Source organism: Hippoglossus hippoglossus, chromosome 9 (assembly GCF_009819705.1).
Source record: "Hippoglossus hippoglossus isolate fHipHip1 chromosome 9, fHipHip1.pri, whole genome shotgun sequence".
In the NCBI taxonomy this organism is placed as follows: Eukaryota; Metazoa; Chordata; class Actinopteri; order Pleuronectiformes; family Pleuronectidae; genus Hippoglossus; species Hippoglossus hippoglossus.
Genome location: NC_047159.1, coordinates 18,746,583 through 18,774,451, shown reverse-complemented (window position 1 = coordinate 18,774,451; position 27,869 = coordinate 18,746,583). Strand labels below are relative to the sequence as shown.

At 41.8% G+C, this 27,869-nt stretch overlaps 1 protein-coding gene across 1 annotated transcript; it reads right to left on the bottom strand.

Moving 5' to 3' along the window:
• Positions 1-1,098: 1,098 nt before the first annotated feature.
• Positions 1,099-27,782, bottom strand: LOC117768249 (dynein heavy chain 10, axonemal-like). Its single transcript, XM_034596463.1, has 78 exons — positions 27,296-27,782; positions 26,647-26,756; positions 26,408-26,516; positions 26,208-26,323; positions 25,859-26,075; positions 25,522-25,679; positions 25,045-25,275; positions 24,703-24,893; positions 24,426-24,624; positions 24,121-24,315; positions 23,779-23,949; positions 23,246-23,422; positions 23,004-23,162; positions 22,704-22,882; positions 22,217-22,368; positions 21,943-22,107; positions 21,650-21,857; positions 21,374-21,530; positions 20,787-21,266; positions 20,532-20,690; positions 20,332-20,448; positions 20,148-20,250; positions 19,842-20,020; positions 19,539-19,750; positions 19,290-19,446; positions 18,939-19,172; positions 18,737-18,859; positions 18,411-18,644; positions 18,075-18,298; positions 16,882-17,151; positions 16,617-16,800; positions 16,357-16,491; positions 15,843-15,995; positions 15,527-15,715; positions 15,051-15,197; positions 14,638-14,829; positions 14,389-14,507; positions 14,134-14,292; positions 13,874-14,009; positions 13,665-13,787; positions 13,449-13,580; positions 13,101-13,317; positions 12,642-12,761; positions 12,397-12,542; positions 12,168-12,320; positions 11,804-12,064; positions 11,534-11,706; positions 11,350-11,443; positions 11,053-11,220; positions 10,515-10,703; positions 9,953-10,124; positions 9,664-9,867; positions 9,500-9,580; positions 9,200-9,397; positions 8,940-9,101; positions 8,649-8,823; positions 8,200-8,381; positions 7,959-8,095; positions 7,650-7,867; positions 7,258-7,479; positions 6,953-7,100; positions 6,513-6,792; positions 6,191-6,420; positions 5,821-6,094; positions 5,620-5,724; positions 5,366-5,520; positions 5,121-5,275; positions 4,724-4,907; positions 4,389-4,589; positions 3,750-3,959; positions 3,550-3,645; positions 3,284-3,455; positions 3,060-3,191; positions 2,654-2,865; positions 2,392-2,559; positions 1,751-1,931; positions 1,532-1,677; positions 1,099-1,426 (listed from the first exon to the last, which is right to left on the bottom strand). The coding sequence occupies exons 1-78, from the start codon at positions 27,522-27,524 to the stop codon at positions 1,280-1,282; spliced, it is 13,752 nt and encodes a 4,583-aa protein (XP_034452354.1). The 5' UTR covers positions 27,525-27,782; the 3' UTR covers positions 1,099-1,279.
• Between the last annotated feature and the right edge of the window lie 87 nt (positions 27,783-27,869).

Genomic DNA, 27,869 nt, shown 5'->3' with positions numbered 1-27,869 from the left:
CTCATATAAAGTGGTAGTGACTTAAGCAACACACCATTCTTTCCCTCTTTTCAGCAGGGGAACATAAGTCATGTTGTAAACATGCTGCAATCCTCACTCTTTATGATTGTCATACTAATGAGGGCAGCGACCTTTAAGAAATAGACTTTCTGTTTTCCTGATGATATTTTTGTTTCACAAGTTTAGTCAAACCTGCAGATCCCTGTTTACAGCTGCACGACTCAGGCTACATGATGTATGTTGTCGACGTTACGCCAGTTTGCTTTAACATGCTGACCTCAGCAGCCTCTGTTACTCAGTGCTGCACTAGATCTGCTACCTATTCTGCAGAGAAGACTTGAAAAAGCTACTTGGGCAAAGTGGAAAACTTTAGCAGCCTTTGCTCATGTTGTATTTTCCACTGTAGGCAGAAGCTTATGTTTCCCATACAATCTCAGCTGAAATGTTCAGCCTCAGCTGTCCTTTCAAACAATGGACAGAATTATGAAAGATTTTCTTTAAGAAAGAGAAAAATCAAATTGAACAGAGTTGAAAACATTTATTCTTAGCCAAACAGAAGCAGACGTTTCGACCTAAAATCCCGACCCACTGTAGAAAACTGGCACTTAGCCCATTAACGCCAAAGAGAAATCCCTAGAGCAGGGGTCTTCAATGTTTTTCAGGCCAAGGACCCCCAAACTGATGGAGAGATGGAGCAGGGACCCCCTACTATATATATATTGTATAAAATAGTGTTTTATATTAAACTGGGCCTAGTGCCATGTATAAACATAGCTACCCTGTTATTGTGCATTCAATACTAAGCTATTCAAATAATACACAGGTTCATATATTCATGTTTTTATTATTGTGTTTCGCTGAATGTGTGCATTGCTGACTGAAAGATAAAGTCTTCTGCCTCCATTTATCCGTTCGCTACAATATGTTGGATTCATGTTAATGTGTATTTAAAGACATTTTTATTTGTGGAAAAAAAATTGTTTGAAAAAAAAATAAAAAAATAAAAAAATTTAAAAAAATTGTCTAATCAACCAAAAATTCCGCGACCCCCCTGCAGTACCTCCGCAGACCCCCTAGGGGTTGCGGACCCCCTGTTGAAGACCTCTGCCCTAGAGCTACTGCCCAGAGTGGGAAGCTAAGTACTGTTGTATGCTGCCATCTAGTGAGGAGATAATGAAAGGTTTGAAAAAGGCAATAACTCGAAATATTTAGTTTTCAAATAACCTTATGAATTAATAAAAAAAACACATGTTCAGCTCAGTGAGGCTGTGTCCTGCCTTTAGTCTGCATTGAGGTATAAACAGACACCCTGAAGCACCCAGTGGGAGATGTCAATGGTGGTGAACAGGTCCGCCTCAAAAACCAACCCCACACCCATCGCATTCCTCCGCAAGGACGTGGTGTACACTGGTGTTCGTAGCGTATCCTGTGGTGAAGAAACATACAAAAAAATAATCACAACTTTTGGAGAAAAGATCAAAATAGTGAACTTAAGTTTAGAATGGAAGGAAGAAATTCCTGTAGTCCACACCTGTAACCTGAGTTGGCGTGCCTCTATGGGTATGACTTTGAGAATGGGCAGTTCAGCAACCAGAACCTTTGGTTTACTCCTCACCAGGCAGCCCTTCTCCATGTCCCAGTCTGCTCCCTCCAGATACAGGCCGGACACAAAACAGCCTGCAGGGAAAAAGGGGATCGGTCTTAACTCAATTCTAATCACGCTGCAAAAGGATAAAAGTAATTTCATTACCTTGTCCAGATCTGTCACTGACTTCTTCTTCGCTGCGGTGCTGAGTCACTTGTGTGTACAGGGTGGAAAGATCCAGAGGCCAACCATTTGTCCTGCATGAAGCTTGGACCATGGCAGTCAGGTAGGACTCTGGGATATGAAGTCCTGATAGCCACATTACCTTGGGCTCTCCCTCATCCACCTGATGGACACAAAGACACAATTTGACTTAAATAACTATTCTCAACTTGTTCCTTAAATATTCAGTTTTTACCACTTCAAATGAGGTTATGATTTCATTAGTTGTTTTTTTTGGTAGTAGGATTATGCACAAACAACTGGATGGTTTACCACAAAAATTGGTGGAAGGATGCGGTATTGGTCAGGAAAGAACCCACTGAAATTTGGTGCAGATCAAGGATTTGTTTTTTCACCTTTTTTGACAGTTTTTTACTGTTTTCCCCAGAAATAATTCATAGATCTTCTTGTAAAAAATCTGGTGATTGATATCTATGAGTCTGTGCAATTTGGTGCAGCTTGATTGAATTTAAGGGGACTGTTGGGCCATGGTGGAGTAAGGTGCTCGACTGAGTGCCATTCGAGTTCCACACAGAAAGCTACATGTAAGAGATTATCTGTAATAGGGAGTGTCGGATCCTCACCCAGTGGCTGTACTGTTCATAACGCCTCTTGAAGTGGCTCATCCAGTTGCCAAGTGACTTGAGTGTATCAGGTGCCAACTTCTTCCACATTGCAGGAATGTGTCCATTAAAAAGGGACTGAGCGACTTCATCCAACTCACTGCTCATACCCACCTCGCCAGCCAAAGCCTGTGGAACAGAAGCGAATTAGAGCAAATACTAACCTGTGTGAAGCACAATGATTCAACACCTGTCTGTTTGTGTTCTACAAATCTTGTCTCACCCTCTGCAGCTCAGCCAGGGAGCGCTGCATGCGGACCACCAGTTTGTTGAAGCGTTCTAGTTCCTGAAGCAGCACCACTGACGTCGGGGAAATGTCCGTGCCAATCTTTTTACGAATCACGTCCATGTCGAATAATTGTGGAAGCTTACTCTGAATGTCCTGGGCCACCTGGCTGATGTATTGATCCCGACTGATGCCTCCACCAGATTCACCTGAGGCATACGAGAGTGAGTAAAGACAGTAAGAGAGACAGCAAACAGCCTTTAACAGTATGGAACAACTTCTTCTGAAAAATAATTGATGTTATGACAAGGGACTCAGAGTTGGATGTTGAGTTGAGAAAAAAATCTTCTCCTTGAATCAATTAAGAGACGAGAGAGATGACAGATGCCAAATCATACAATACCCGTCTGAGGCTGCAGGTATATTAGGTGGGTCCACATGTCTTTAGCTGCTTGTGTGTAGTATCCTATCTCTGCATTAGAATGAAGGCCCAACACCTCTGGCGTATTTGCCAATGGCAGCGTCTCAATCTCATCTGTAACACAACAGTGTAATCTGTGAGTGGTGGCACAATATTCACTTCACCTTAAAGTAAGGGAATGAAATAAAGTGAAAATAACAACTGACCAACATATATTGTCTTGGGTCCGTTTGGAGGGATCTTGTAATCCACATCTTTGTTTTCAAAGAAGTGGAAGCGGCGGAAGGTGTAGAAGAGGAAATCTCCAAGGTACTCATCCATGTACACGCTCAGGATCCTGCGGTCAAAGCTATCTATGGCTCGTCCACCATACATGACCTATAAAAGATTACACACGCATATTGAACTTACAGCATCAGCTAGCAGGATGATACAGATACAATCTATTAAAACAAAAGTCATTTAGACTAACCTCCCCAATGAGGTATTTAAGACTTCCCCAGGGAATGTTGCTGTCTCCCTGGTTGTGAGACTTGGTCAGGTAGGTATTCAGGATCTCCATACACACCTGTTGAGCAAAGTTACATTGTTAATAGAATGATATCACTTAAGCAGAAACAAAAAAGAAATCTATTCTTTCCAACACACTGTAAATGAATCTGTGGCACTTACAAAGAAATCAGAATCGTTGAATTCGTAGGAGACGTTCCAGCCAATCTTGCCGTACTTGCGTCTCTCTTGCACCACAGCATGGAAGAAGGCCAGCACATACAACAAGCTACGGAAGGCAGGGTGTGGGCATTCGGTCAAGGTCTCATGGGGGATTTTGGAGTACGTGGCTCTCATGTTGAGCTTGAGTCCATTGGGAGGCTCCGTTACCACCTACATGCATCATTAAATTACATGTAAACACAGTGATTCCTCTTTGAAATCTGTCTCTTTAATTATTTTCTGGATTAGATGTACCATGAAAACAGCAGTTTGAACAAATTATGTGATCTCATATACAGCTTTAAAACTCTTTACACAAGAAATATCTATATTGACAACTAATATGTTCCTAGTGACGTTTCGTTTTTTAAAATATTATTTACGTGTCTATTTGTTCAAATAAAACAGGTTAAAGGAGAGTATCACCTTGCTGTATAGAAAATCAGTGTCTTTCCCATTACATAGAGTAAAACTATTTAAATTCAGCGCCTATATGTGAAAATCCTGGGGCCAACTACTAGATCCCTAGAAGTTAACTCCACCGTCTACAAACACTCTGAAGAAAACACTACTGAAGGCAAAGGGACACTTTAGTTTTACCTTTAGTGACTTTTGCAGTATGCCAATGGGGAAATCCTGAATGGGGTTGGTGGTGATCCACAAGCGGAAATTGGGATTGGGCTTGGTGATCCTCTCTAGGGACTTCTCTAGATCCTTCAGCCATTTCACCAGCAGGTGGCAATTCTGTAGCATCAACCACTGACCACGGGAGGCTGCATTCTCCAGCAGCTGCAGTGCAACCTTTGTTAGAGGAACAGAAGACGATTACCCTCAACATCTTTACTTTCTATACTTTCTTATTGGGACTACTCCATATACATATTTAATTTGGCCACAGTTTCATAGCAGTGATATGTAAAAGAGTGATTCAGTACCTTCTCTTGGCCTTGGCCCATAGCAAGGAACTTGAACTTGCTGCCTCCAAAGCCTGACCTGTCAGCTAGTTTCATGAGGTCACCGGCTGGGTCAGAGCCAGGACTCAGGGTGAAGATAATGGGGGAGGAAGGTGTACTCTGTTCATAGATTGCATCAAAGTTGATCACAGGCGGCTGAACATACCTGAGCAGAAACACAAGATAACATGTGGAAACTCTTGATAAGTCTTTCTGTTAAAATAATCACATGTTCTGTTAACTTCATAAAATAATTGTGCCTGGTCAGCTGCAACCACAGTGATGTAATTGTGGTGTATAAACATACAATGTATATACGTATATAGACACATATATACTGTGTGTGTGTTTATACAGAGAGAGAGAGAAACAGACTCACTTCTTGCCCATAGTGACAGTGACATAGTCGGTCACAGCCCTGTAGACTCTGTCAACACGGAAGCAGCGCAGCAACAGCAGCTTCTGAAAGGCTGACAGGTTCTCCTGATATTTCATAGGGAACGGAGCCTGTTCTGGTCCATCCAAGTCATACCACTGAGGTGGGGGAAAAAAGAACGAGTTTTAAACACGTAACCAATTAATCAAAACACCCGCAGTGAGACCTGTGTCACTATGTTCACTTACAGACTTCCAGTCAGCAGATTTTTTCTCCACGTCATCAGGCAGAGAACCAAACTGTTCAGGAAAGAGCTCTGCGAGTTTCACGATGTCTTCCCAGCCCTGGTCTTGGAGCCAGTCACAGGGCTTTTTGCAGTTGCTCTTTTCCAGGGATAGATTACCTTTACACGGGAGGTGGAAAAACGTCAAAACATTGTCTTTGAACATTGGGTGCATACACATTTTTGTGCATCTGAGTTCAACTTCTCTGGATATCTCACCCTTGATGAAGAACTCCAGCTCTTCCTGCAGTGCTCTCCCTTCTGCCTGTTCGATCTTGATGGTCATGTTGAAGGAAAATAGCAGCTTGTGTCTCTCGAACAGACCTAAGGATGTGCGGTCAGTTCAGGTTATAAAATAATAACAAAAAGTGTGCTTTATCAATTGTTTCTGTAATTTTGTATCATTTCTAATTCCTTTACCTGTGCAGCCATAGTTATAAACACTGTATGTCAGAGTGTTTATGATGTTCTTCAATCTCTGGGGCAGGACAGAGTCTGGCAGAGCTTTGCGCAATGAAAAGTCAAACAGTTCCAGGTAGGAGGCCAGAGAGTACTGGTACATGCTGTTCACCAGAGCCATTTCTGTCAGCACAAAGAACAGGATAGCACCACGCTTGGCAGCTGGTCGGTAGCCGTCTCTGAGTTTATCAACGTCCACAGATGTCTTCACAGCCAACTTGAGTTTCTCAAATACCTGATAATCACAACATCAAATAAAGAAATTAAATAAGATGAATGAACTCAGTGAATTGCTGTTCTTTATTCCATTGTTTGCTGCGGCCGAACTGACCTCACTGGCTTTTGACTTTGTTTTCTCCAGTGTGGAAACCAGCTCAGTGTTATCCAGTATGTTGCCTGTACACGAGGCCAGCTCTCTGAGCAGGGAGTCCCCAAGGTTCTTCAGCAGCTTCTTATTGTTGCTCGTTTCCTGGATCAAACTCTCACGCTGCTCCTCCAGCTCCTTCTTCTCAAAGCCCATGATAACACTCAGCAGCTGGTCCTCCAGACCCTTCAGGGTCACTACATGAAACACAGACAGAACAAGGGACTTTCATACCTGCTGTTCACATCTTACAGACAAAAACTATGGTTACTATGCCAAAGGATCTTACCAGTATAGTTAATGACCATAGCTTTTCCAAACACTGATGGGTTATATTTGGGGTTTGCCAGTTTGGTGTTGAGATAAAGTTTAAAGTTGGGATCATAGTCCACCTCCTTGTCACCCAGCATGATGACCTGTCTGCCCTCTGCTCCTTTGACATTCTTCTCCAGGACATTGTCAATCACAGGGTCAATGTACTCGTCCACATCTTGGAAAAGGAATGGGAAACCATATTTGACGGCCATCTCTAGCTGCTTCAGGAAGTCTGGATCATTAAAAGATGAGATCTGGGGAAAATATGATCACAGTGTCAGGACCACATGCTGGGATTCTTTCCAAAATGCTGACTCTGGGGCTGTCAGCTGTGGAAACCTGTCTAAAGCAGTCCCTCTGGGACTTGTCAGTAGTAATAAGACAAAACTTGTATTTGCAGTAAATCTTTTGTACCTTGAGTTTGTTGTTTTCTTCTTTCTTCTTGATCCAGGAGAGGGCTTGCTGTTGAGGATCAATACACATGGGAAATCGGCTCCCTCTGGTTGTGAGGATCCCATTCTGCACTGACAGCTCATCTGGAGGCAAGCCCTCAGATCCCCATCTGCAGTAGCATAAAGGGTTTATATGAAACATATACACTTAAACCCACAGCACCCGTAGTTGGAGTCAAGTATAGTTAAAATAAAGACAAATACACCACAAAACAATTCAAGTTTCAAGTTGCAAAACGTATAATGAGCACACAATCTAATTGTCACCTGCTGATTTCTACTTCATCAGTAAGAAGGCTTTCCACTTTGAAAGGCTGGCTCAAGGGGATGCCTCTCTCTTCCACATCCTTAACCCATACTTGGTAAACCATCTCATTCCTGAAGTCCCAGCTGAAGGCCCCTTCATAGCTCAGGAAAGCAGCAGAGATCAGACAGTCGCCAAGGAGACGCACGCGCCTCTGCTTCAACTCCTCCAAATCTTGTGTCCACCTGAGTGGGGATAGTAGAGAAGAGTGGGTTGTAAAGAGAGATAGGTAGAGACACAAAGATATAGTGAGAGGGACATTTGAAAGAACCAGATAAGCAACTCTTAGCAGGCTAAGTTAGTCTCATAGAGGCAAGTGATGTAACTTCCTTTGTTGCCTCTTTTACAGTCTCACCGTTTATTCTCAGAGCTCAGGCCAGTGATGAGTTTGTCAGCTGATATCAGCCTCCTCTCCATGACTTCAGCCTCCTCCTGAAGCAGCTGTTTCTCCTCAATAGCAGCTTGATACTTATCTCCCAGAGCCTGCAACTCTTTCTGGATATTGCTGAGCTCACTCTGAATGCTTTCCAGCTCCTTCTTACTCTGAAAGAAGTTCTTCTCTAGAAGTGCCACCTAGAAAAGTAATGGAAGAACCACTGTTTACAGATTACTGTGTTCCTCCTTATGGAGCATAATGGAATACCCGTTTCAAACTTCGCATTACCTTCTCTCTCTTAGGTTTTATCTCCCTGGCAACCTCACAGAAACCCATGATGGCCTCAACAAACTTGAGCATTCCTGAGCCAGCTCTACTGATAGCCTGCATCTCCTCAAAGCTCGTATGGAGGTTCTTCAGGAAGCCTGGTCAAACAAAATGACAAAGATGGCGCAAAAAGTCACGAGTATTTGTTATTATTTGCATTTGTTTTTAGGGTAGTTTTCCATTGATCATGAAACTGACTTACCTTTAACAGTCCTGACCTGACCGTTACTTATGGAATCACAGTCCATCTCCATCAGTGAACGCAGGAAGTTAGCCTCTGACATCATCCCCTTAGCTGCTTGCCAACTGATCTCCTTGTGGCCACGCAGCACCAAGATGCACTCACAAACCATCTGCACCTGTTTGGGAGGCTTGGCAAAAGATCTGCACGAGGAACCAGTGAGAAGGGCAGACAAAAAGAGATATAAATAGATGGTGTACATTTCTTGTCAGATATGTTTTGCAAAATTGATTAGTCTGCAATTAAAGATCCTAGAATAATAATCAACTCCCTGTACAGCATATTTTGGGTTATCATCTATCTTCTTCACAAAGTTTTAGTATGAGTTACAGAGGTCATTGTCTTTCTATTCATTTGTGATTATTGGTAGCTTTTTCCTCTGTAGAATGAAACCAAGGAGGGGAGTTTACCTGATCTCTGTGACATCAGATTTTTCGAGGTCCTGAAGGGCGTTGCGGGCCGCCGCTAACGCTGGCAGAGCTTCAGCAAGGGAACTTTCAGCTTCTTTCTTCTCAACAGCGATCACTTTGTTCTGCTCTTCAATCTCTTCGGCTTTGTCTTCTGCCAACTTCTTTTTCTCCTCAGCTAAAAGGAGAAGTTATTGATAAGTGGTTTGTACCAGCTGTTTCTACTTTTGGTAGCTTACAATGCACTGTTGTTCTGTTCAAACCACGAGATAAGAGATGCAGTCAGTCACTGACCTACAGTGGTGTTAGTGACGATCTCATTCAGCAGGGTTTCACAAGCTATTGACTTCTCAGCAAGGACAACCTTCTGCACTGCTAGCTTGACATTCAGCTCAGCTAGCTGCTCACTGGCCTCTTTTAGTTTATCCAGACCTCCCTCTAAGTGCTTGCACTGACCTAAAATGGAGAGAAAAAGTTAACAAAATAAAAGTCTCTCAAATGATCACAAACATGCACATGAGGAACAAATTGTTTGACGTATTCCATCCTCTCACCCAGGATATACTGGTCGTTTTCCTCCAAGAGTTTAGAGTAGGTGTTAATGAAGTCCAGGTAGTTCTTTGGAGTAACGTAGTTACTACGCCTGAGTTTCTGCAGGAACAGCTTGCTGTAGTCACCCACAGAAGAATGGACCATGCATACATGATCTATCACGTCTGCAGAGTGCGCCTGAGGAATCATGGGACTCTCACCTGTAGAAAGAAAAAAGAAATGGTTAAAAAACATGTCTTAAAAGACTGCAAACAAATCAACAACAAACGCATTTTTAAAAAGATGTGAGTATTATTACACACCAAGGAAAGACTGAGCAACTGCAAGTAATGCCTGTGGAGGCCATGGCAGGAACCAGTCTATCACAGTGTTGTTCATCAGTCCTGAGAAAGAAAGGTAAACATAGTTGGCAAAATTAAATCAGAAATTATATTACAATTCAAAGATTACTGACAATATATTTCACCTGGGAAGTTCCTGCAGCGTGTCCTCAGGGTGTCTCCCACTGGGGACATGCCTAAAACAATGTGCAGGTTGTTGGCACTCTTGTTGACAAAGTACTGCCACAAACTTTCTTTCGAAGGACCTGATCCCATCTTAAGAGCCTCGTCGCGAAGCTGGTTGACAATTGAATCCTTCTCATCATCAGGGAACAATGCTGGAACGATGCCTGTTTGGACAGAGAATGTACTACAGATGAAGCTTTTAAGAAAGACTAATGTACTGTGAGCCAGGACATAAGAACGACAACCAACCTGAAGTCAGCATGTTGTTGATGAGTTCCAAGAAGACCTCCTCAGCAACATGGGAATCAGTAAAGAGGAACACTATCTTCTTATTTTCAATGCCGAGCTTCAAGTACAGTGTTTTCAGGTCTTCACGGAGGTTTGACTCACTGTATCCTCTGCTTAATATTATCTCAAATACCTGGGGAAAGCAAATTTCTATTATGGTCTGCTTCAGATTACTTCACAGATATAGTTTAATGCTGCTTAACCCTTCAAACCCAAATCTTCCCATTGAGTTTCTCTTTTAGCTGCATTAAATAGACGACTGTTGTTTCCACACTTTCTCAAGCTTCACTGAAGCTATCACAGTACTAAGATAAATATTCGGAACAAAGATGTGACATTCTTATGGCAGTGAATGGAAATACTAGACTTTTTATGTCTTGTGTACATTTATCCCATTGCATGGTGTAAAACATTTGGTGGGTAGGTGTTGATCAATATGTTTTTTTGCTTTTCTATAACTTTGTAACTCTCCATCATTAGGAATCATTCAGCCTTTACCACACCCATCATAGATTTTTTCTACCTCACATCCAGCAGTGAAAGCAGCAAGCTTGGTGAGGGACTGCTTGCCAGAGCCCCCCACGCCGACAAGCAGTGCATGGCCTCTAGGGACACGGATAATGCGGTGCACCCGGGTCAGATGTTCCAGAGCGTCATCAAACAGTACTAGATTCATCCTCGACTTGTTCTCATTGTATTCCTCTAAAATTTCCTGCAGAGACAGAGAATAAAAAACAGAGTGGTCTTTCAGTACATCAATCCATCCATCAATTATACCAGTCAGCCCTCAAAGGGCTGGAGCCAATCTCAGCTTACAGAGACCCAATGCCTCGGTTTCTTGCCCTATTGTTTTTGCAACCATATTTTTGATGACCTTGTCCTTGACCTTTGATCGATCAGCTCCATCCATGTGTTGTTGAGTTATTTTGTAAACACACAGAAAGTAGTAAAACAATACCTTGTTTGTGTGAATATGCCTGCTCTCAGGGTAAATATGGGAGTAAATGACAAATAACTGTCAAAATGTACTGTTGTAGTATACTATTACAACTTGGCAATACCTGAAACAGGGCTTTTGAAGCATCATAGTCATGAATATCCTCATAGACTCTTGGTTCAGTCTCACTGAGGGCTGTCTTGTAGTCTCCAAAAAGAATTGGGTCCTTGATTACGACCTCAAAATCGGACTTAAAATGCTCCTCAACCAGCTTCTTTATGTGGCCTTGTACCTGATAGCAAAAACACACATTTGATACATTTAATGAAACACTACACTATTTTTATACAGTAGAATTTAAACCAGGAGGAACAGTTACACGCGTTATACTCAGTAATTATGATATATTATCAATTATTACCAAGGCTTTGTCAGTCTCATCAATGAGTCTGTCATGGAAGATTCTCAGGCACTCGTTCCTCCAGACTCGCACAAACTGAGTGACAGTCAAAAACCTGTAAAGCACAGACATTTTGAAACACAGCCCTTTTAGTGCAAAGTGGTAATCTATTAAGTGTTAAGTGAGTGAATGTTCTTGATCAGACCTGTCTGGTTTGGTGAGCGTTAGTCCATTGTAGACCCGTGACAGGTCCCTCAGGTTGAAGATGTAGTGGAACTTGGACGGAGTGGGAGGCAAATCTTTGATGATGCTGTTGTAAAGTTCCAGTGTGCAGAACGTGACTTTATCACACACCTTCTGTATGGCCTCCTCAAACGGCTAAAATATCAAATCAAGTTTATTAAATTTGAGTGATTATGTTTTTACGACTGAGATTCAGATTTTGTATTGATCCATGTGGGAAAGAGAGACTTACTCTGGTGTGGCCTTTGATAATAGAAGCGTATATAAGGTTGAGTGACTCCACTGCAGGGAAGGGGATGCTGAAGACACTGAAGAGCGAGATGAAGCGAGGATCCACCTCGTTCCTCCCACCTCCTGCTTTTCCCATGGAAGCAACAAAGCCGAGGTCTTTCAGGAGTTTGTAGTTCAGCTCCTTCCCTCGGTCATACATGCCTCCTCGATCCAATAACAGCTTCAGAAGTGCAATTGGCTGCTGTGTGTTATAACTATCCACCTGGATGAGCATATAGAGTATTAGAATAATGTTGATCATGAGAGTGCTGTCATTCTGCAAAGCACAGGAGTTAAAGACTTGGTTGAATGCTTAAAGCAGGAACCTTTGGCATATTCATGTCATCCATAAAGATTAGCAGTCTCTTTCCCATAGGAGGCCCGTAGATCTCTTTGGTCCTTTTCTCCACACTGGCCTCTAGGTTCCTCTGCACGTCCATTGAAGTCGTTCTGGATGAGAAGTTGATGATCAGAGTAATCTAGAAACAGAAAGGAAGATAAGAGTTTAACCTCAAATATGATGACATTGGATGAAAAGTTGGACAGCAAACGTACCTTTTTGTCTGAATTGAGGTTCTTGAGGAAGTTATGAATGGTGGCAGTCTTAGAAGTGCCAGACTCGCCAACCAGAAGCACTGGCCTTTTTATTTTCACCATCTGTTCCAGGATCCAGCTGGCCCTCGTGGTGTCGACAGTTGGCACTAAAGCAAAGGTGGAGAGGGAGGAAATCAAAGTGGAGGAATTTAAATCAATACGCACGTACGCTGGAAGCTTGATTTGTCCTCAGAATTTATCTTTACCTAGTATATCAGCAAATTTCATTTCAGGGTTGTGAATGTATTTGGTGACCAGGGAACTCCAGGGAACCCACTTCTCCTGTGTGCCATCAAAATGGAAATCATACAGAGTCTGCAGGTATCCTGTATGGATGGAGACATTTTCTTATTAATAATAGGACACAATAGAACCCAAATGCAGAGTAAATCTGTCATAAAGTTTTACTTTCATCATATTGATTGATTGAACCTAAAACCATAAATCAATCATGTCCATTGACTTTCAAAAGTGACATTTATGACAGGCAAGGATATTTGTATAATCTCATATTATATGTACTCAACTCTTAACCCTGTTTTCTCGTATAAAATAAGACATGTAACCCACAATCAAACGGTTCCTAAAAGGGTATATTTAAATTCATAATCTTGATGATGCCTGCTAACTTCATAATCATCTACACAAAAATCCTTTCTTCTTACCTGGGATCTCACCAGGTCCAGCCAGGGTTTTCTCGTCGTGTACGACAGTTAAGCAGGAAATTGTCTTGATTAACTCATCAAACTTGATCCTGCCACTCTCCAGCAATGTGGCCCCGAGTGAGCAGTACAGAGCTTCCAGGAAGTAACACTCCAGGACTTCACCACTGCTGCTTTCACCCTCAAGCAGTGCATCCAGTGTCAAGCACAGCTGAGTCACCTGGACATACCACCAACACAGGCACAATCAATATAAGTAGTCTGAAGATGTGAATATACTGATCTTCATTCAATTATTTATGTATAATTACAACACAGGTACTGGAGTGAGATAGAAGGAGATTAACCCACCATGTTTAGATCTGTCTGTGGGACAATAGTCTTCAGTTTCTGGCCTTGTTTCCCATCAACAATACCATCCACAATCATTTCAATACAGCCGTGCACATATTTCTCAAACAGTTTGTTTAAAACTTTGTGTTCCTAGAAAAGAAAAAAGGACAGTGTGAGATTTTATCAAATTTCAAACAAGTAAAATTATTACATAGTGCTAATTTGTTCCCAAACCTTTTCAGGTCTGTTGTTCAGCCATCTCTGCCAGTATGGGGTGTATCGCAGGTTTTTAGGGTCAACATAAACCATTCCACAGCGGGAAACAGTAGCAGGGGAAGCGTATTGCAAATCTCCCACCTGTAATGGTAGAGTTTTCTTATAATTTAAACATTGACATTTGGGAGAGGTACTCTGCTGATAGCAGTCTTGAATTTTAGACAAACCTCGAATAGCAGAGCACAGTGATTCTGTAAACGGATCCGTTCTCCATTGGCCAGCGTGAGGAGCTTGTTGTCATCCATCACTGAGTTCATATTCTCGACCCACAGAGCATCCACATCACCGTCAAACAGGATGTACCTGTGAGTCAAAGGTTATGTCAGTTTGTTATGTCGCAGGAATGATATCTTTCCTCAATTTATGCATGAAAAAATAATATCAGATCATTATGAATAAGTGCATTTCTTAATCAGCAGTTTTTTACCTTCGCTCTTCTTTGTCAGTGGGTTTGTTGATGTCACGAAAGATGTTGGATAAGATCCCATCTGTCCAGTCTCGAGTGTCAGGATCCAGAATACCGTAAAGTTCAATGACACTCATGGCTTTAGGGTTCAGTGGATACATCTTTGTTTGTAATCCCAGTCTAGCGATGAGATATAATAAAGGTTAAAACATGATATTTTCCACATGAAATATCAGGAAGGTGGCACAAATGTAGGTGATGTAAATTGACACTGACTTGGTCTGAGCTTGACATAATGTGCTGATGACAACTGATTTCCCTCCACCCGTTGGTCCCACAATCATAGTAGTGTGTCTGGTCATCATTGTCTCATAGATCTGCACCACTTTATCCACCTGAAAGCATAAAGAATAGGGCATGACGACATCTAATAACTCATAGGCTGGAACTAAATATGTGTTACTGAAATGTAGAAGTCTAACTTGTGTATCTGAAAGAATTAAATATAAAACTCAGATCAGACACCTGGTTAGGCATTATGACGTATTTGCTTTCATGCAGAATGTGTTCCACAGCGTCGTTCAAGCTGGGATAGCAAACACGAGGGCAATCCAGCTGAGGGAACAGGTCTGAGATCAGCCCGAGAAAAAGAGGCACGTCCTCAAACACAAACTTTGGAAGGTTCATGTCCCGGAGAGCACGCATCAACACCACATCCTGCAGAGTGGACATGGAATCTTCGTCATAAAATATCATCAAAACATATTGCAGTCGGTAATCTTAACAAATGTCCAGTATTCTCCCAACATCAGTCAAACATCATTCTATACCTGTAGAATTACAAATAATTCCCTGTTTTCATTATGAATTTAAATCCAAAGTAGAAGTTTTCTTTTCACTCTATGAAAATGAAATATAAAATTGTCTTTGGTCTCTACCTCATTGATTTCTGGCGAGTCTCTCTTCAGCTCTCCTGCCATCACTAGGACAGACTTCAGAGCTCGAAGACCAAAGTCATAATGAGACTGCTTGGAAAGCTGTTCACGAGCCAACTTATACAGTACTGTCATCTTCTTTGCCAGCACCTGAATCGAAAAAAGTGAAGAGATAAAATCCTTGTAAGAAATGTGCATGTGTAGGTAAACAGTTAACCATTATAGTGTAGAGTTAAAGATTTATCTATGTTTACTGTAGATGAAAAAATGTTGATTTATCAAAGTATCAAAGAATCTTCCCAGAAATTCATTATATATTATCCTTGTATATCCAATTTACCCAAGAACACATATATAATAAATATTTTATATTATATTAACATTGCTTACATTGGAGGAATACTTTGTACATAACTCAGGATGAGAGTATCACATAAATAGTAAGAATTTCATTTGTGTTTTTTGTGTGTGTCCATCACCTTGGCCATTAGGAAGCCCTCAGAGAAGAGCATGATCTCACAGATCAGCTGCAGGTCAGGCACAATGACCACCACAGGCCTGAAGAGGGCTTTCACTGATTCTGGCAGCTCTGTGCGTCCTGCATAACCCGGGTTCATGGTGATGAAAATCCCCATGCGGCCATCCAGGCTGATCTCCTGCCCTTCAAACTGATGTGCAGAGGGAGAATGTGAGAAGAAGGTGGTGAAATTAATCCCTCTAATCTCTTATATGTTTAAACTTATAGGAAAAATGTAATAATGCATTACTGGCTCTGTGTAGCTACAACAGCCTTACATGAAATCTTTTAAGGTGAAGAATGAGAGCATTGCGGATGGTCTGGATTTGGGAGGAGATGACTGACAACACAGAGGCATCGATACGATTGAACTCATCGAAGCAGCCCCACGCTCCACACTGGGCAAGGCCAGACAAGATCTTACCCACAGCCTGCATGCAAAGACAGAGATGAAGGAAACAAATAAAAGAGTGAGAAATTAAAATATATGTGTGGGTTTTCTTCATGTGATTTGTTTTTTTTTTACAGTATTTTTCCAGCCCACACTGAGAAGTTCATAAGAACACATGTCTGCTCATTATAGATACCCACTATTAATCAGGGAGTGTGGTTGCATTTTGAACATGAGACATAAATAGGAGAGTATGTTTTATAATTTAAGATATTGGCTCATCTTTTGGTATAAAGCTATTTCTTTAAGTTAAATTGGAATGTAAACAATTTGTTGTCCTTTGTCACAGAACAGGTTAAATGTACTTATTAGATATCATTAGATAAGTGGTGGCTTCTTACCATGTAGTCCATGCCCTCACCACAGTTTGTTACCACACAGAGCAGACCTAGAGCCTTGGCCAGATCTTTGGTGGACTCTGTCTTCCCTGTACCAGCTGGTCCAGCAGGAGCTCCACCCAGGTACATGGAGAGAGCCTGCATCACAAACACACACAGACATCCTGGCGTCAAACACCAGCTGACAGAACAATTTACATATGTCTGCTTGTTCATTATATATTATTTGTTTTGTTGGTACAAACATGCAGAAGTTCTCAGACCTGGGTGAGGGTGAGGTAGATCCTGTCTGTCAGCGGGGTTATAACCAATCGACCATTCAGTCCCATGTATTCGTACCCGTAGGAGAAAGAAGCACTGCACTGACGCACAAACAGGTCGTCTTGTTCCTGCACCCAGTAGAATCTTAGCTGGCTTTCCCACTCAAACTCTCTTGCATCCATTATACTGTGAAGACATTTTTTTTTATTAACACATTATATATTTTTTCATAAACAATTAATAAAGTTAAAACTGGGAAAGGTTTACCTGTTAAGAACAAAGCTGTCCACAATGTCTCTTGCATGTACGTTGATGATGAGCACAGAGTTGAACTTCCGTCTGTCATTTTTATTCATAGGTTGTGTGATGCGTGTTACGAGCTCGTCAATCTGCTGGTGCATTTTCTTTGCATAGTTCTTCAGTGCACACTTCTCTCCTTTCTTGACATTTTTAAAGACGTCCTCTACCTCCCAGGTCCACCACACTTGATTGACAGCCAGCACCACCATGCCCTGGTACAGCAGCATCCAATCCACCCTGAGAAACACGGGAATGACAGATTCACTGAAGCTCATTCGCACACACAGAACTTATCACAGCACCAACATTTAAATAGAATGGTAAATGGACTTTAACTAATACACATTAATACAGTACTTCTATGCTTTCTAAGTATACAGCTCTTCTCTATTATTCATATATCCCATTCACACACTGCAGACCATTGTCAGGGGAAATTGGGATTTCAGAGTTTTAGCCAAGGACACCTGGACATGCAGACTGGAAGAGGCAGGGATCAAACCGACAACCCTCCGATTAGGGGATAACCCACTGTTATGGGTCCTGCAAGTTTCTGAGCCTTATAATATATATTAAAGAAAGTCATTGTTTTTACTATGTTGACCTGTGATGTGACAGGAAGTTGAAGGTTAAAGAGGAAGTTGAAGAGTAAGCAAGAAGTAGGAAGTCCACTTGTTGAGCCATGCATCCCAGCCATGCTGAAGCCCCCAGCCCTGTATGCTAATGCTGAGCACAGCCTGTAAGTTGTCTAAGTAACATATGACTTTTAGAACATCATTTGGTGCATAAAAACACTACATTTAAGCATACTTAGTTGTTAGCATAATGGCGCTAGCATTTGCGCGCTCGCTCGGTAGTGTAAGCATTAGCATGTATGCTTGTTAGCATGTCTTGTGTGTTAGCCTGGTGCTCTAGCTTAGCGGGTTAGCTTATTTTGCGACATGGGGAATGAACAGTTAATTTGCTTTATGGGGAATGGGATAATTTGTACCCTACTGATGGTGGTTTGTATTTTATCTTGCCGTTTTCAATCTGTCTAATGAGTGTCAAATGCGAACAAAGTTCAGAGAAGGAGAACTACTTCAACGTGTTATTAATTGGACGCAGTGAGGGCAGAATACCCACTTTACCTCCTGAGCCACAGTCTCCTATACACACACCTGCTCGTGTCTACACAGTAGTAGAAGATTGCTTCTTTTGTAATCAGTCTATTGGTCCTCCTCATCTCCAGTAGTACTCCTGTCATCCATTCCTCCACTCTGCCCTCCACTGGGACAGGTTTCCTCAGCTCCATCACCTCCCCCTCAGCAGACACCAGGGCTCCAGCCACTGTCTCACCGTGGCTGTCCACGTCAAACCGCAGGGATGCTATGTTGTCATACATCTTGTGGACCAAAGAAAAGAAAAATTGAGGAAGGCCTTTCACACACATGGAAAGCATTATTCTACTTCCTACTTTGAAAAAAAGAAAAGGTTAAGTGTCTTGAGGATAATACCTTGATAATGTGCTCCTGGACACAGGCATGGTCACTACTCCCCAGAATGCTGAGCAGTTCATCATCAGAGATGAAGAAGAAGCGAGGAAACACGTTCCGCTTGGAGTCCAGGTAGTCACTGAGACTCTTCTGGCACCTCTCCAGACCTTCACTCAGGGCCTGCAGGTCTGTTAGCCGGTTGGGAACCAGGCAACACCGTTTAATGTTTGGGCTCTTCACCGTGTCACTCATTATCTAGACAAGAAATGAAGAAAATCATATTATTTTGAGATGGTTAGTAACAGACTACTGTGCTTTCATCAGGCTAATATTCTGACAACACTCACTTCTTTAAACTTTTTGTCAATGTTCTCAAATTTCTTGGCTTCTTCGGGTAACTGCGAGCGAATATCTCCTCCAATGAATATGCTCTCCAGGTACATCCATTTCCGTTGTACCAGCAACAATACCTGTGCAAGAAATATTGTTTGAGTCGGAATTTTATGTATTAGCTAAAGAGTGAAGACAGATTTGGTCGCTCTCACTGACCTCTATGGTCTCACTAATGAGGGACAGGTCTTTTTCCCATTGTTGTATGGTGCCAAGGAAGTGTCCAACAAATCGGCTGCCTGCCATGCTCTGTAAGTTCATGGCATCGTTTTCCAAGCTCAGCAGGATCTCGTCGACTGCACCCAGAATAGACCCACGTTCCTCAGTCCCTTTGAAATAGGGCAGAACACTGAACTTCATGCTTTCCCAGGTCTCCACCACCTCCTTCACTCCCTGGAAGCACACACACAACAGATGGAGAATAAGTCTTAATGATTTTACTGATAAACTGATAACAACTGATCCCTGACTCCTGACTGTTAGAAGTCATTCACCAAGACAAATGATTACCTTCTCAATACTGAGCTCTTTCACAGCAGAGGTGGCAATGTCACCTATTACATTTACATGTTTATGCAACTCCATAGTAAACATGTTCTCCAAAGTGAAAGTGCCAGGGTTCATCTCAAAGCTAGTGCCGGTCCTTTCCATCAGTTCCTTCCAGTGTCTGTGGTCCGAAATATAAAAACACATTTGTTTATATCCTGTGAAAATATATCATCAATATTTCAAATGGCAGTTTGTTTTCTGAAGACCGACCTGTCTCTGATGGCCTCATTCTTCAAATCCAGCAGAAGAGGCAGAGACTCTCTGAACTCCTTCATGTGTCCTTCGAGGAAAGAGGCCACAGATAACGCCCTCACATCTTTGGGCAGCTGCATCAGGTTTTTGATGAAACCCTCAATGCCCTCCTGGAGCAGCTGGATGTTTAAATCCACCCACAAGGTCTGAGACCACTCTGTCTTTGCATCCTGGAAGATTTCAGGACAAACATTTTACACATGTTGACCAGAATTGTGAGCCAATACGAAACTTGAATTTCTAAAAGCCAACACATCCCACCTTCTGAGCTTTATACACATCATATATTTGTCTCAAGCCTTTCATCTCCTTCTGCATGGTGATAATCTCTGGGTATACAGTGATTGGTAGGTCCAACAGCTTCTCAGCATTAGTTAGCTCCTGGCGTCCTCCCAATATCTTCGCAAGCTCTGCCTCATATATTACCATAACGCTCAATCCTGCAAGGACAAAAGGAGAGAGACTGGGGTAAATACCCTGCACTTCAGATAAATCTGGGGAATCACACAAACAAACAATTTATATAGTTTTTTCTTGATATAAACTACAACTGCAATCTTTAAGTACCTTTGTCCAAATCAACTCCCACAGCTTGAGGACCATGCATATTGAAGCTCTCAGCAAAGATAGACAAGTCCTGTGTAAACTCTTCCATCTTCTCCTTTGTAGTCTTTGGAGAAAAATAGGAAGTTAACCATACATGCAAATCTCTATTAATTTAAATTTTCTATTCAAGTAGAATGTGTCTTACCTGAGTAAATGATTTCTTGACATCTGCCAAACTTCGATCCACTTGTCTGGATTCTTTAAAAAGGTCACTCCACATCTGGTCAATACCGACCTCCAGCTCAAGTTCATCGTCTCCAACCTATGCACAGAATATAGCGTATGAGACGTTCAGCAATGGAAACCACTTGTGTTTGTAGGGGATAATAATTTAACATACAGTACCTCCACTTTGTACATTGCCAGTGTTCTGTATCTTTCCTTGATATCCCTGAATCTCAGCTCGACCTCCAGAGACATGTCCCTGATGCCTGAGATTGTAGCAAGGACAGACTTCAGGTCTTCAAAGGTTTCAGGACTTTGTTTCAGCTTCGCAGAGAGTTGCTTTTGTAGAAAATAACAATAAAGATTGCTGACATCAAAATCAAAGAATATTTACATTAAAAACACATTCATAAACTGTGAAGGGCAATTCAGTACCATGAGTTCATCTCTCAAGTTGAAGAGATCCTCTTTGGCAGTATTGTTGAGCTGGCTCCCAAGTGAACTGATCCTGGACTCAACAGTCTTCTGCACAGTTTGAACCAGAGGCTCCAGGTTTAGATGGATGACGTGGTCAGTCTTAAAAAGTGGTTCCAACATAACCTCCTGACTGATATAAGAAAGGAACTGCAGCTTGTCATCATACATGACAAAGGAGGGTTTTCTTGCTGCAAATGTTTCATTGACCATGATTTTCTTCTTTTCCCAAAGAGGCCGATAGCGTTTCCAGTGGCTCAGGTAGCGATCCATAGAGAGGAGCAGCTGCTGGACATTCTGGGAGACTGTCATGGCACTTTCATTTATCTGAGGATGCTGACACACATCGCTGTAGAAGCTAAATGTCAGCAGTTCATCTTCACGTTCCACACGTTGCGGAGGACACTCAATGCAGGTCCCGCGCATCCAACGCAGAAATTGCTGAAAGACCAAATTTGGCCAGAATTAAGTTTAGCTGTCAGTATTAAAGCATCACAAATACATTTTTTATCAAAACGTGACACACTAGAGAATCATGATGATCACACCTTGGTGCTCTCTACACAGTCTCTGATGCTTTGCATGATCAGCCAGTAGATCTCATTGCTTTGGGGCTGCAACACGATCTTTGGGGCAGACAGGATGGCATCAATTTGGAACAGGGTGGTACTTCCCATCAGTGCAATGTTGAAGGCCTGAATGCTCCTGAATGTGAAGGTTATCAAGAGGGATGTTACAGGGGATGAGAGATAATGTACTGCAATTCAAAGGAGCGTTGATAAAAACTGCTCACTAAATAGATGACATTGACTATTTGTATTTACCTCATCACCATCTTTACAAGGGAGTCGAACACTTTGCCTTCCCAGTGCGTGTAATAATCTGCCATACTTGTGGCTTTGCCACTGCTGCTTTGCATGATCAAGTGTTCTGTTTTAGTGATGAGGGGTCCAATGTCAGCATACTTCCTACCCAGCAAATGCACAGTTTTTACCCGCTCTTGCTCAATATGTTCACAGAACTCCTTGATGCCTTGGAAAAAAACAAACATGCATTATGTCAATGAAAATAAGTTTGAATGATTCTAATCAAAAGATAATATTCAGGTTTTTTTTACCTGGCAAATTGTTAGATTTATCTGGGACTGGACATTTTAGCAGGTTAGTCATCACCATAGACTGCAGCTTGGAATCAATGTCTCTCTCATTGTTCTGAATCTGACTGACAACAGACTCAAATTTAGTGACAGCCTGGAGAGCTTGTTTGATGAATTCAGGAACACCTAAAAGCAAATAACACAGATGATCTGAATTATTCATTTCATCTGACCACAAGTGTGCATAAATAAGCGTTAAAGGGATTAAACATTTCAGGCTCTGTATGAAACGTACCCAAGGAACTCCACTTGAGTCTTTTGCACCCAAAATCCATCACTTGTTTGACCTCTCTGATCTGTTGAGCCAGCATGGTGAACTGTGCATCACTCAGGCTGTCCATCACAGAGTGGTAGCAGTTGACAAGTTTGTTCAGATCATCAACATACCTAGGTACAAGGATGAAAAAGGCAAGGGATTGTTTTTGTTGTTTTGAATTAAAATTCTGCTCTCAGCTACAGAGAGTTTGTCTTTCTTTTACCAGGATTACACAAAAAAGTACTGAGCTTATTTTTTAAGTTTGGTGGAAGGGTGGGTATGGGCAAAGGAAGAACCCAGTAACTCTGGAGCAGATTTGACTTTTTATGAGAGATTTTTTTCAACCTTTTTGCAAATTTCTCCTGATGAAAAAAAGGAGAACTAATATCAACGAGTGCTAGCAATTGTGTTGCTTTATTTAAGGGGACTGTAAGGTATGCACTACATTGAGTGCCATTCTAGTTACCTGAATAATTTGTGCCACTGTAGAGTGACATTTAGAGCTAGATTAGGTAAAGAGAAGCCCATTAACTCCATGTGTTTTGTCTCGGAAATGATTTCCCTGATCTCTGGAGCAAAGTTCACACGGTATTGCACATCCCTCTGTAATCTTCCTTCCTTTGGGGGGACATCCTTAGAGACAGCCTGAGAATGAGAAAAATCAAAGCCAACGGTGAGAATTAGAAACGAGGAGTGTGAGATGTTAGTGTATATGTATTTTTCAAAATACAGAGCATGAGTCAAAAGTGATGAGAGAGATAAATACCAATTCGGCTGGGATTTGGTTTGGAGAGGTAATCATGACCAACAGGGCTTTTTTCATTAGCAATGGCAATCTGTGTTCCGTCTCTGCCAGCCAGTGCTCATACTTCTTCAGCTCATAGTCCCTGAACTGCATTGCCATTTCCACATACTTGTCCTTGGCCTGAGCAGAATGCAGCAAAAGTCAAAGAAAGGGTTTCAATAATATTTTGGTGTTTGTCACCTTGCAACAGTCAAGTAACTCACCACTTTGCTCTGCTTACTCTCCCGCGTCTCTGGCACCTCCAGGAAGGTAAGGATGGTGTGTTTGATGCGGTACAAAAGAGATCGGACCCAGCTGATGGCTCCTGCCACAGGAGGCTCATCCATATTTAGCGGTGGTTTATCCTTGTTTGCCTTAAAGATTTCATGTATGTTGTCCACCTACAACAAAGACAAAAAGACTTAGGCACTCTGCATGTGGCAGACATTGATTAATCTCTTCGAAATTATACCAATAGTATATTTTTAGTTGCACTGTAACTTCCAGGTTTTATTTTCATTAATAAACTGAACCTGGATCTATCACAGGTATATAAGACACATGCCATAGTTAATAACAAAATTTTGTTTGTTGCAATGCAGTGTAACGTTGCAGGTAATTAAGGTTTGAATCATTATTTGGTTTTGTCACTTTACACAACACCTGCATGGACTAACTGTTCCTCCTTTCTAATGATCTGATATTATCACAAGTTATCACATGCAAGTTATTCAATCGCAACTTCACGGCAAAATACCTCTTTGCAATACTGAGCCAGTATGTCATTGAACTTGCTCATCAAATGTTTACTGATGACCTCTCTGGAGCGGATGTGCTTGAATTTCAGGAGCATGTCAAAGCCGGCAGCTGAAGAGCGAAGTGTCTTAAAAGACTGATCAATGAAGTTGATGGCCTCTCCCTCGATAGCCTGTGCAGACATATGCAAAAAGTAAATCAGCTTGATAACTAAGGGACAGCATACAGAAAATTATGCAATGTTATTGGTGCAAAATGACAAGTGCATTGATCCTGCTGTGTTTAATTACACTTTTGATTCAGAACATTTTCATGGCTTCTGCATAGTAGATGCTAAACTCACATGAGCTGTAGTGTCGAAGTCTTTCATGATCATTTTCCAGCTGCTCTTCTTACACATGTTGAAAGGATTAAAATTGACCCCCTCAATGGGCAAAACTAGACCATCCACTCTGCACAGCACCTCATCGATGCGTTTGTAGTCGCCGGTCACACTTTTCAGCTCTGGACCAAAGATGTTATAGAACTCCTCCAAAACCTGCACCAAACAAATCCAGGAGAACCATCAAAACTGAGGCGCTTTTTACACATTCAGCCGTTCAGTTACTGAGTGAGGGGTAAGTATTTATAAAGTTTATGTTCACTCACCTGCAAAACATTGTTCAGATCCTGGCAGATGGAAGCCATGTAATCAGTCCTCTCAAACAGTCTCTTGCGGTCAAACTCCCAGCGTGGATCTCTTCCAGATTCTTCAATTTCAGCGCGCACCTCAAAGTAGGTCGACTTCCATCGGTCCAGAACCTGTTTAGCATCACGCACCTTGGATTTGGCCACTTCCCTCTTATCTCTGTCCAGGGCACAGCACATTGTTGAGTTATACTCCGATGAAATATAGTTTATGTCAAATTTATATACCTGTACATACCTGAATAACATGTTGACATCAATCACTTGAGACACACGTTCGCACAGCTGCCAGGCAATACGCTCCATCAGAGGGACCATACGTTCATTTGTGTTATAGTGAGAAGAGATTATCCACACAATTTGCAGGCTGTCCATCAGATGAGGGATTGTCTCCAGGATCACAGCAAAATTCACTCCAGAGGCCAGATTCTACAAAAGACAATGGTAAAATAAAATAAAAAGTTAAAGTGAGGATAGAAGAACCATTCTGTCATCAATATTTTCATTTCCAAAAAGTGTGTTTCATGTGACTGCCAATAAAAAAAAATGTAATAGTATATTTCTAAAATGTGCAGCTCACCATGAAGTGTCTTTCCAGCGTGCTGAGGAAACGTAAATTATCGTCTGACTCCACACGGTATTTATTAAGATCAGCAACTGTTCCTTCCAGGGTCTGAACGATGCCTGCATCTGCTTTGGTTATCACCTCCAGGATTTTCTGTACCATCGGCTGTTTGAGCTGCTTGAACAGAGCACTCAGGATGGAGGCACGCTCCTGCCAAAAAGTTATCTCAGCCATAGGGCCCGGTGCCTGGAGGAAAAAGGACAGACATTGATTATTCAGACTCAGGTTCCAGATAAAAGACAAACCCAAATACACAGAATAAAATTCATATAGAGGCACAAAATCAAACAGATTTTACATTGGTATATGGATATTACCATTTATGCTTTTCGTGATCTAATAATTTCATTTGGAGCTGACAGGGATTTAATACTGTAGGTATTAAATTAAACATTTCAGCAGCAACTATACACAATACAAGGAGTCTCAAACCTGTGGCTTTTTGTCTTGCTGCTCCTCAATAACAATGGTAATCTGAGTGTGCCAGTTCATTACACACTGCTCCAACTTCTCCACCATCTCTGGATTAGAAAGAAGCACATCCACCTCTGGCCGTAGGTCAAGCTCCGGCATGTCCAGTGTGACCTCATCTGTTACAAACATGGTGATCTTTAGATGTAATTATTATTAAATGGTATGAAAATAGTTTTCAAACTGAGCAGGTGTAATATATCTAAGGCTTCCTTAATATTCTGCAGATGTGAATAACCTTTTAACTTTTGTTGTGTTTTCTTGATGACGATTTTCTGATAAATTAAATAAAACAAACCTAGAATCTGAAGGTGTTGGAGAGTTGTGTTGATTAGTCCCAAAAACTTGTGTGTCCTGTTGAGCAACTCGTCCCTGATCATGACTTGCTCACTTGACTTTGCTAAATTCTCCTCTTCTCCCTCTCCACTGCCCTCCTTGTGAGAAGAAACAGCCTCACTGTGATAACCGGCACCAGTTACCTCCATCCGTTTCACAGTAAGCAAAGGTATGTACATCTGAGAAGAAACAGACACACAGTTATCATCCTGTACTAATTATACAAAAAACAGTGAGACTTTTGGGAAATATGTGGATTTTCTGTTGGATTTGGAATCTAGTGGTTGTGTTTGGCTGTTGAGGAATTTTACATTTTCAAGTTTGTTCCGCAGTACAAGAAGGGGGTGTCCTCTGTGCATGCCGATGTCAAACAGCCTGGGCATCAGGATATTGGCTTCAGTCATGTCCAGTGGTTCAACAATGGTCTCTAAAACACAAATAAGAATCTCTTGGTTCAGACTTTTTTAAAAATGGAATAGACTTCAACATGCTCTGTTGGATTCATTCTCACCCTTTGTGTTCCTGATGAAGTAGAAGACACTGGATTTCAAAAATCTCTCCAAGTAATTGTTGACTGCTACATGAAGCTCAATGTGATAAACCACTTGAGCCTCAGTCCTCTGAAAACTCAAAAACAGACACAAGTTAAAACTTTGTTTTTATCTCTTTTCTCCTCGTTTTTATTACAATTAAAATGAATTACATGTTCACACAAAACTTTATTACATTTAATTGAAAGTTTAATCTCACATGGCTGGGACTCTTTTCATCTGTCTCCTCTGCGCCTGTGGTTATCTCTGTGCCACTTTGAATCCCGGTGTCATTGCCACCATCTGAAGGGTCGGTGTCTTTCCTCCTCTCTGAGGTAATAAATGTTTCACTTATTTTTTAGTATTTAAAATACAGTACAAAAACCTTCTTTCTGCATTCAATATTTTACAACATAGGACAAGATGGTGAATATCTCGCGTACGTTTGAAGGTCTTCTGCACAATTTAAGTTACCAACAACCAGTAGATGTTAGCAGGTGTTAGCAGCCACCAGCAGATGTTAGGGACATAACTTCAGTTGAGCACCTTAGCGTCATCAAGTGTGTTGGCCTTGTAGTCAACGATGCAGGCTGAACTTGAGGGAACGCTGAGGCTAAAGGTAAATCTGACTGGCTACTGGCTTGTATGGCAGCACAACAAAATGTATTTAATTTGCTGCAATGTATTATTATTATTTTATTTATAAATTGCTTTATCTAGTAGGCTACATAGATATAATTTGTATTAGATAATGCTGGGGCAGTGTTTGAAAATCTTGTTCCGTGTGCCCCCTTGGTAACACCTGACCCTCCAACAGCCTCTGCACGGCCCTGCACCAGTGAAGGCTAATAACACTGGAGCTAAGTTACCTGCTGGAATTTGAACTTCCACTTCCTCCTCTCGAATAGTTTTGAAAAACAGGAGACATGAGGGCGAGTCTTCCTCGGAGAGCACGTTCAAGTAGCGGATGATGTTCTGCTCCTCCTCTCCGTCTCCTCGGCTCAGCAGCTCGTCGAAACACTCGGGACACTTGTACAAGTTGAAGCCGGCGGACACTCGCTGTCGGATCCACTCCACTCGTAAATCGTCGTGGACCATTTTTCTCTCTCTCAACAGCCAGACGTGAACATTTAGAGATTCACACACCCCCCCCCCCTGACACCTGTCTGGCTCACAGGTCGTCCACAAACTTTACCAACATCAACTACTAACTACAAACCATCACTGCGACGCTGTTGTAGTTTAGCGGATACACGTTGCCTTGGTGACCATCAAACCTCCACCTGGAGTTTGCTTCCCAGAGAGGAGACTGGAAGGCATCTGCCTGCCTGAGGTGCCTGACCAGTCTTTTTAACTGAACACAGCTTTAGTGGCGTTTTTGTTTTTTATGTTTATTATTTATTACTTGCTTTTTCTGACTCTTGCTGCTGTAATATTGCAAAT

Bases quoted from the DNA above. Each gene is read 5' to 3' on its own strand.
- LOC117768249 (XM_034596463.1), bottom strand. From the start codon at position 27,524: ATGGTCCACGACGATTTACGAGTGGAGTGGATCCGACAGCGAGTGTCC. The intron at 17,152-18,074 runs GTGTGTGTATAG...CGTGTTTCTCAG, and splicing joins TACTGTGTAGACACGAGCAG to GGTGGATTGGATGCTGCTGT. The intron at 14,830-15,050 runs GTAGAGACCAAA...TCCACTCTGCAG, and splicing joins ACTCGCCAGAAATCAATGAG to GATGTGGTGTTGATGCGTGC.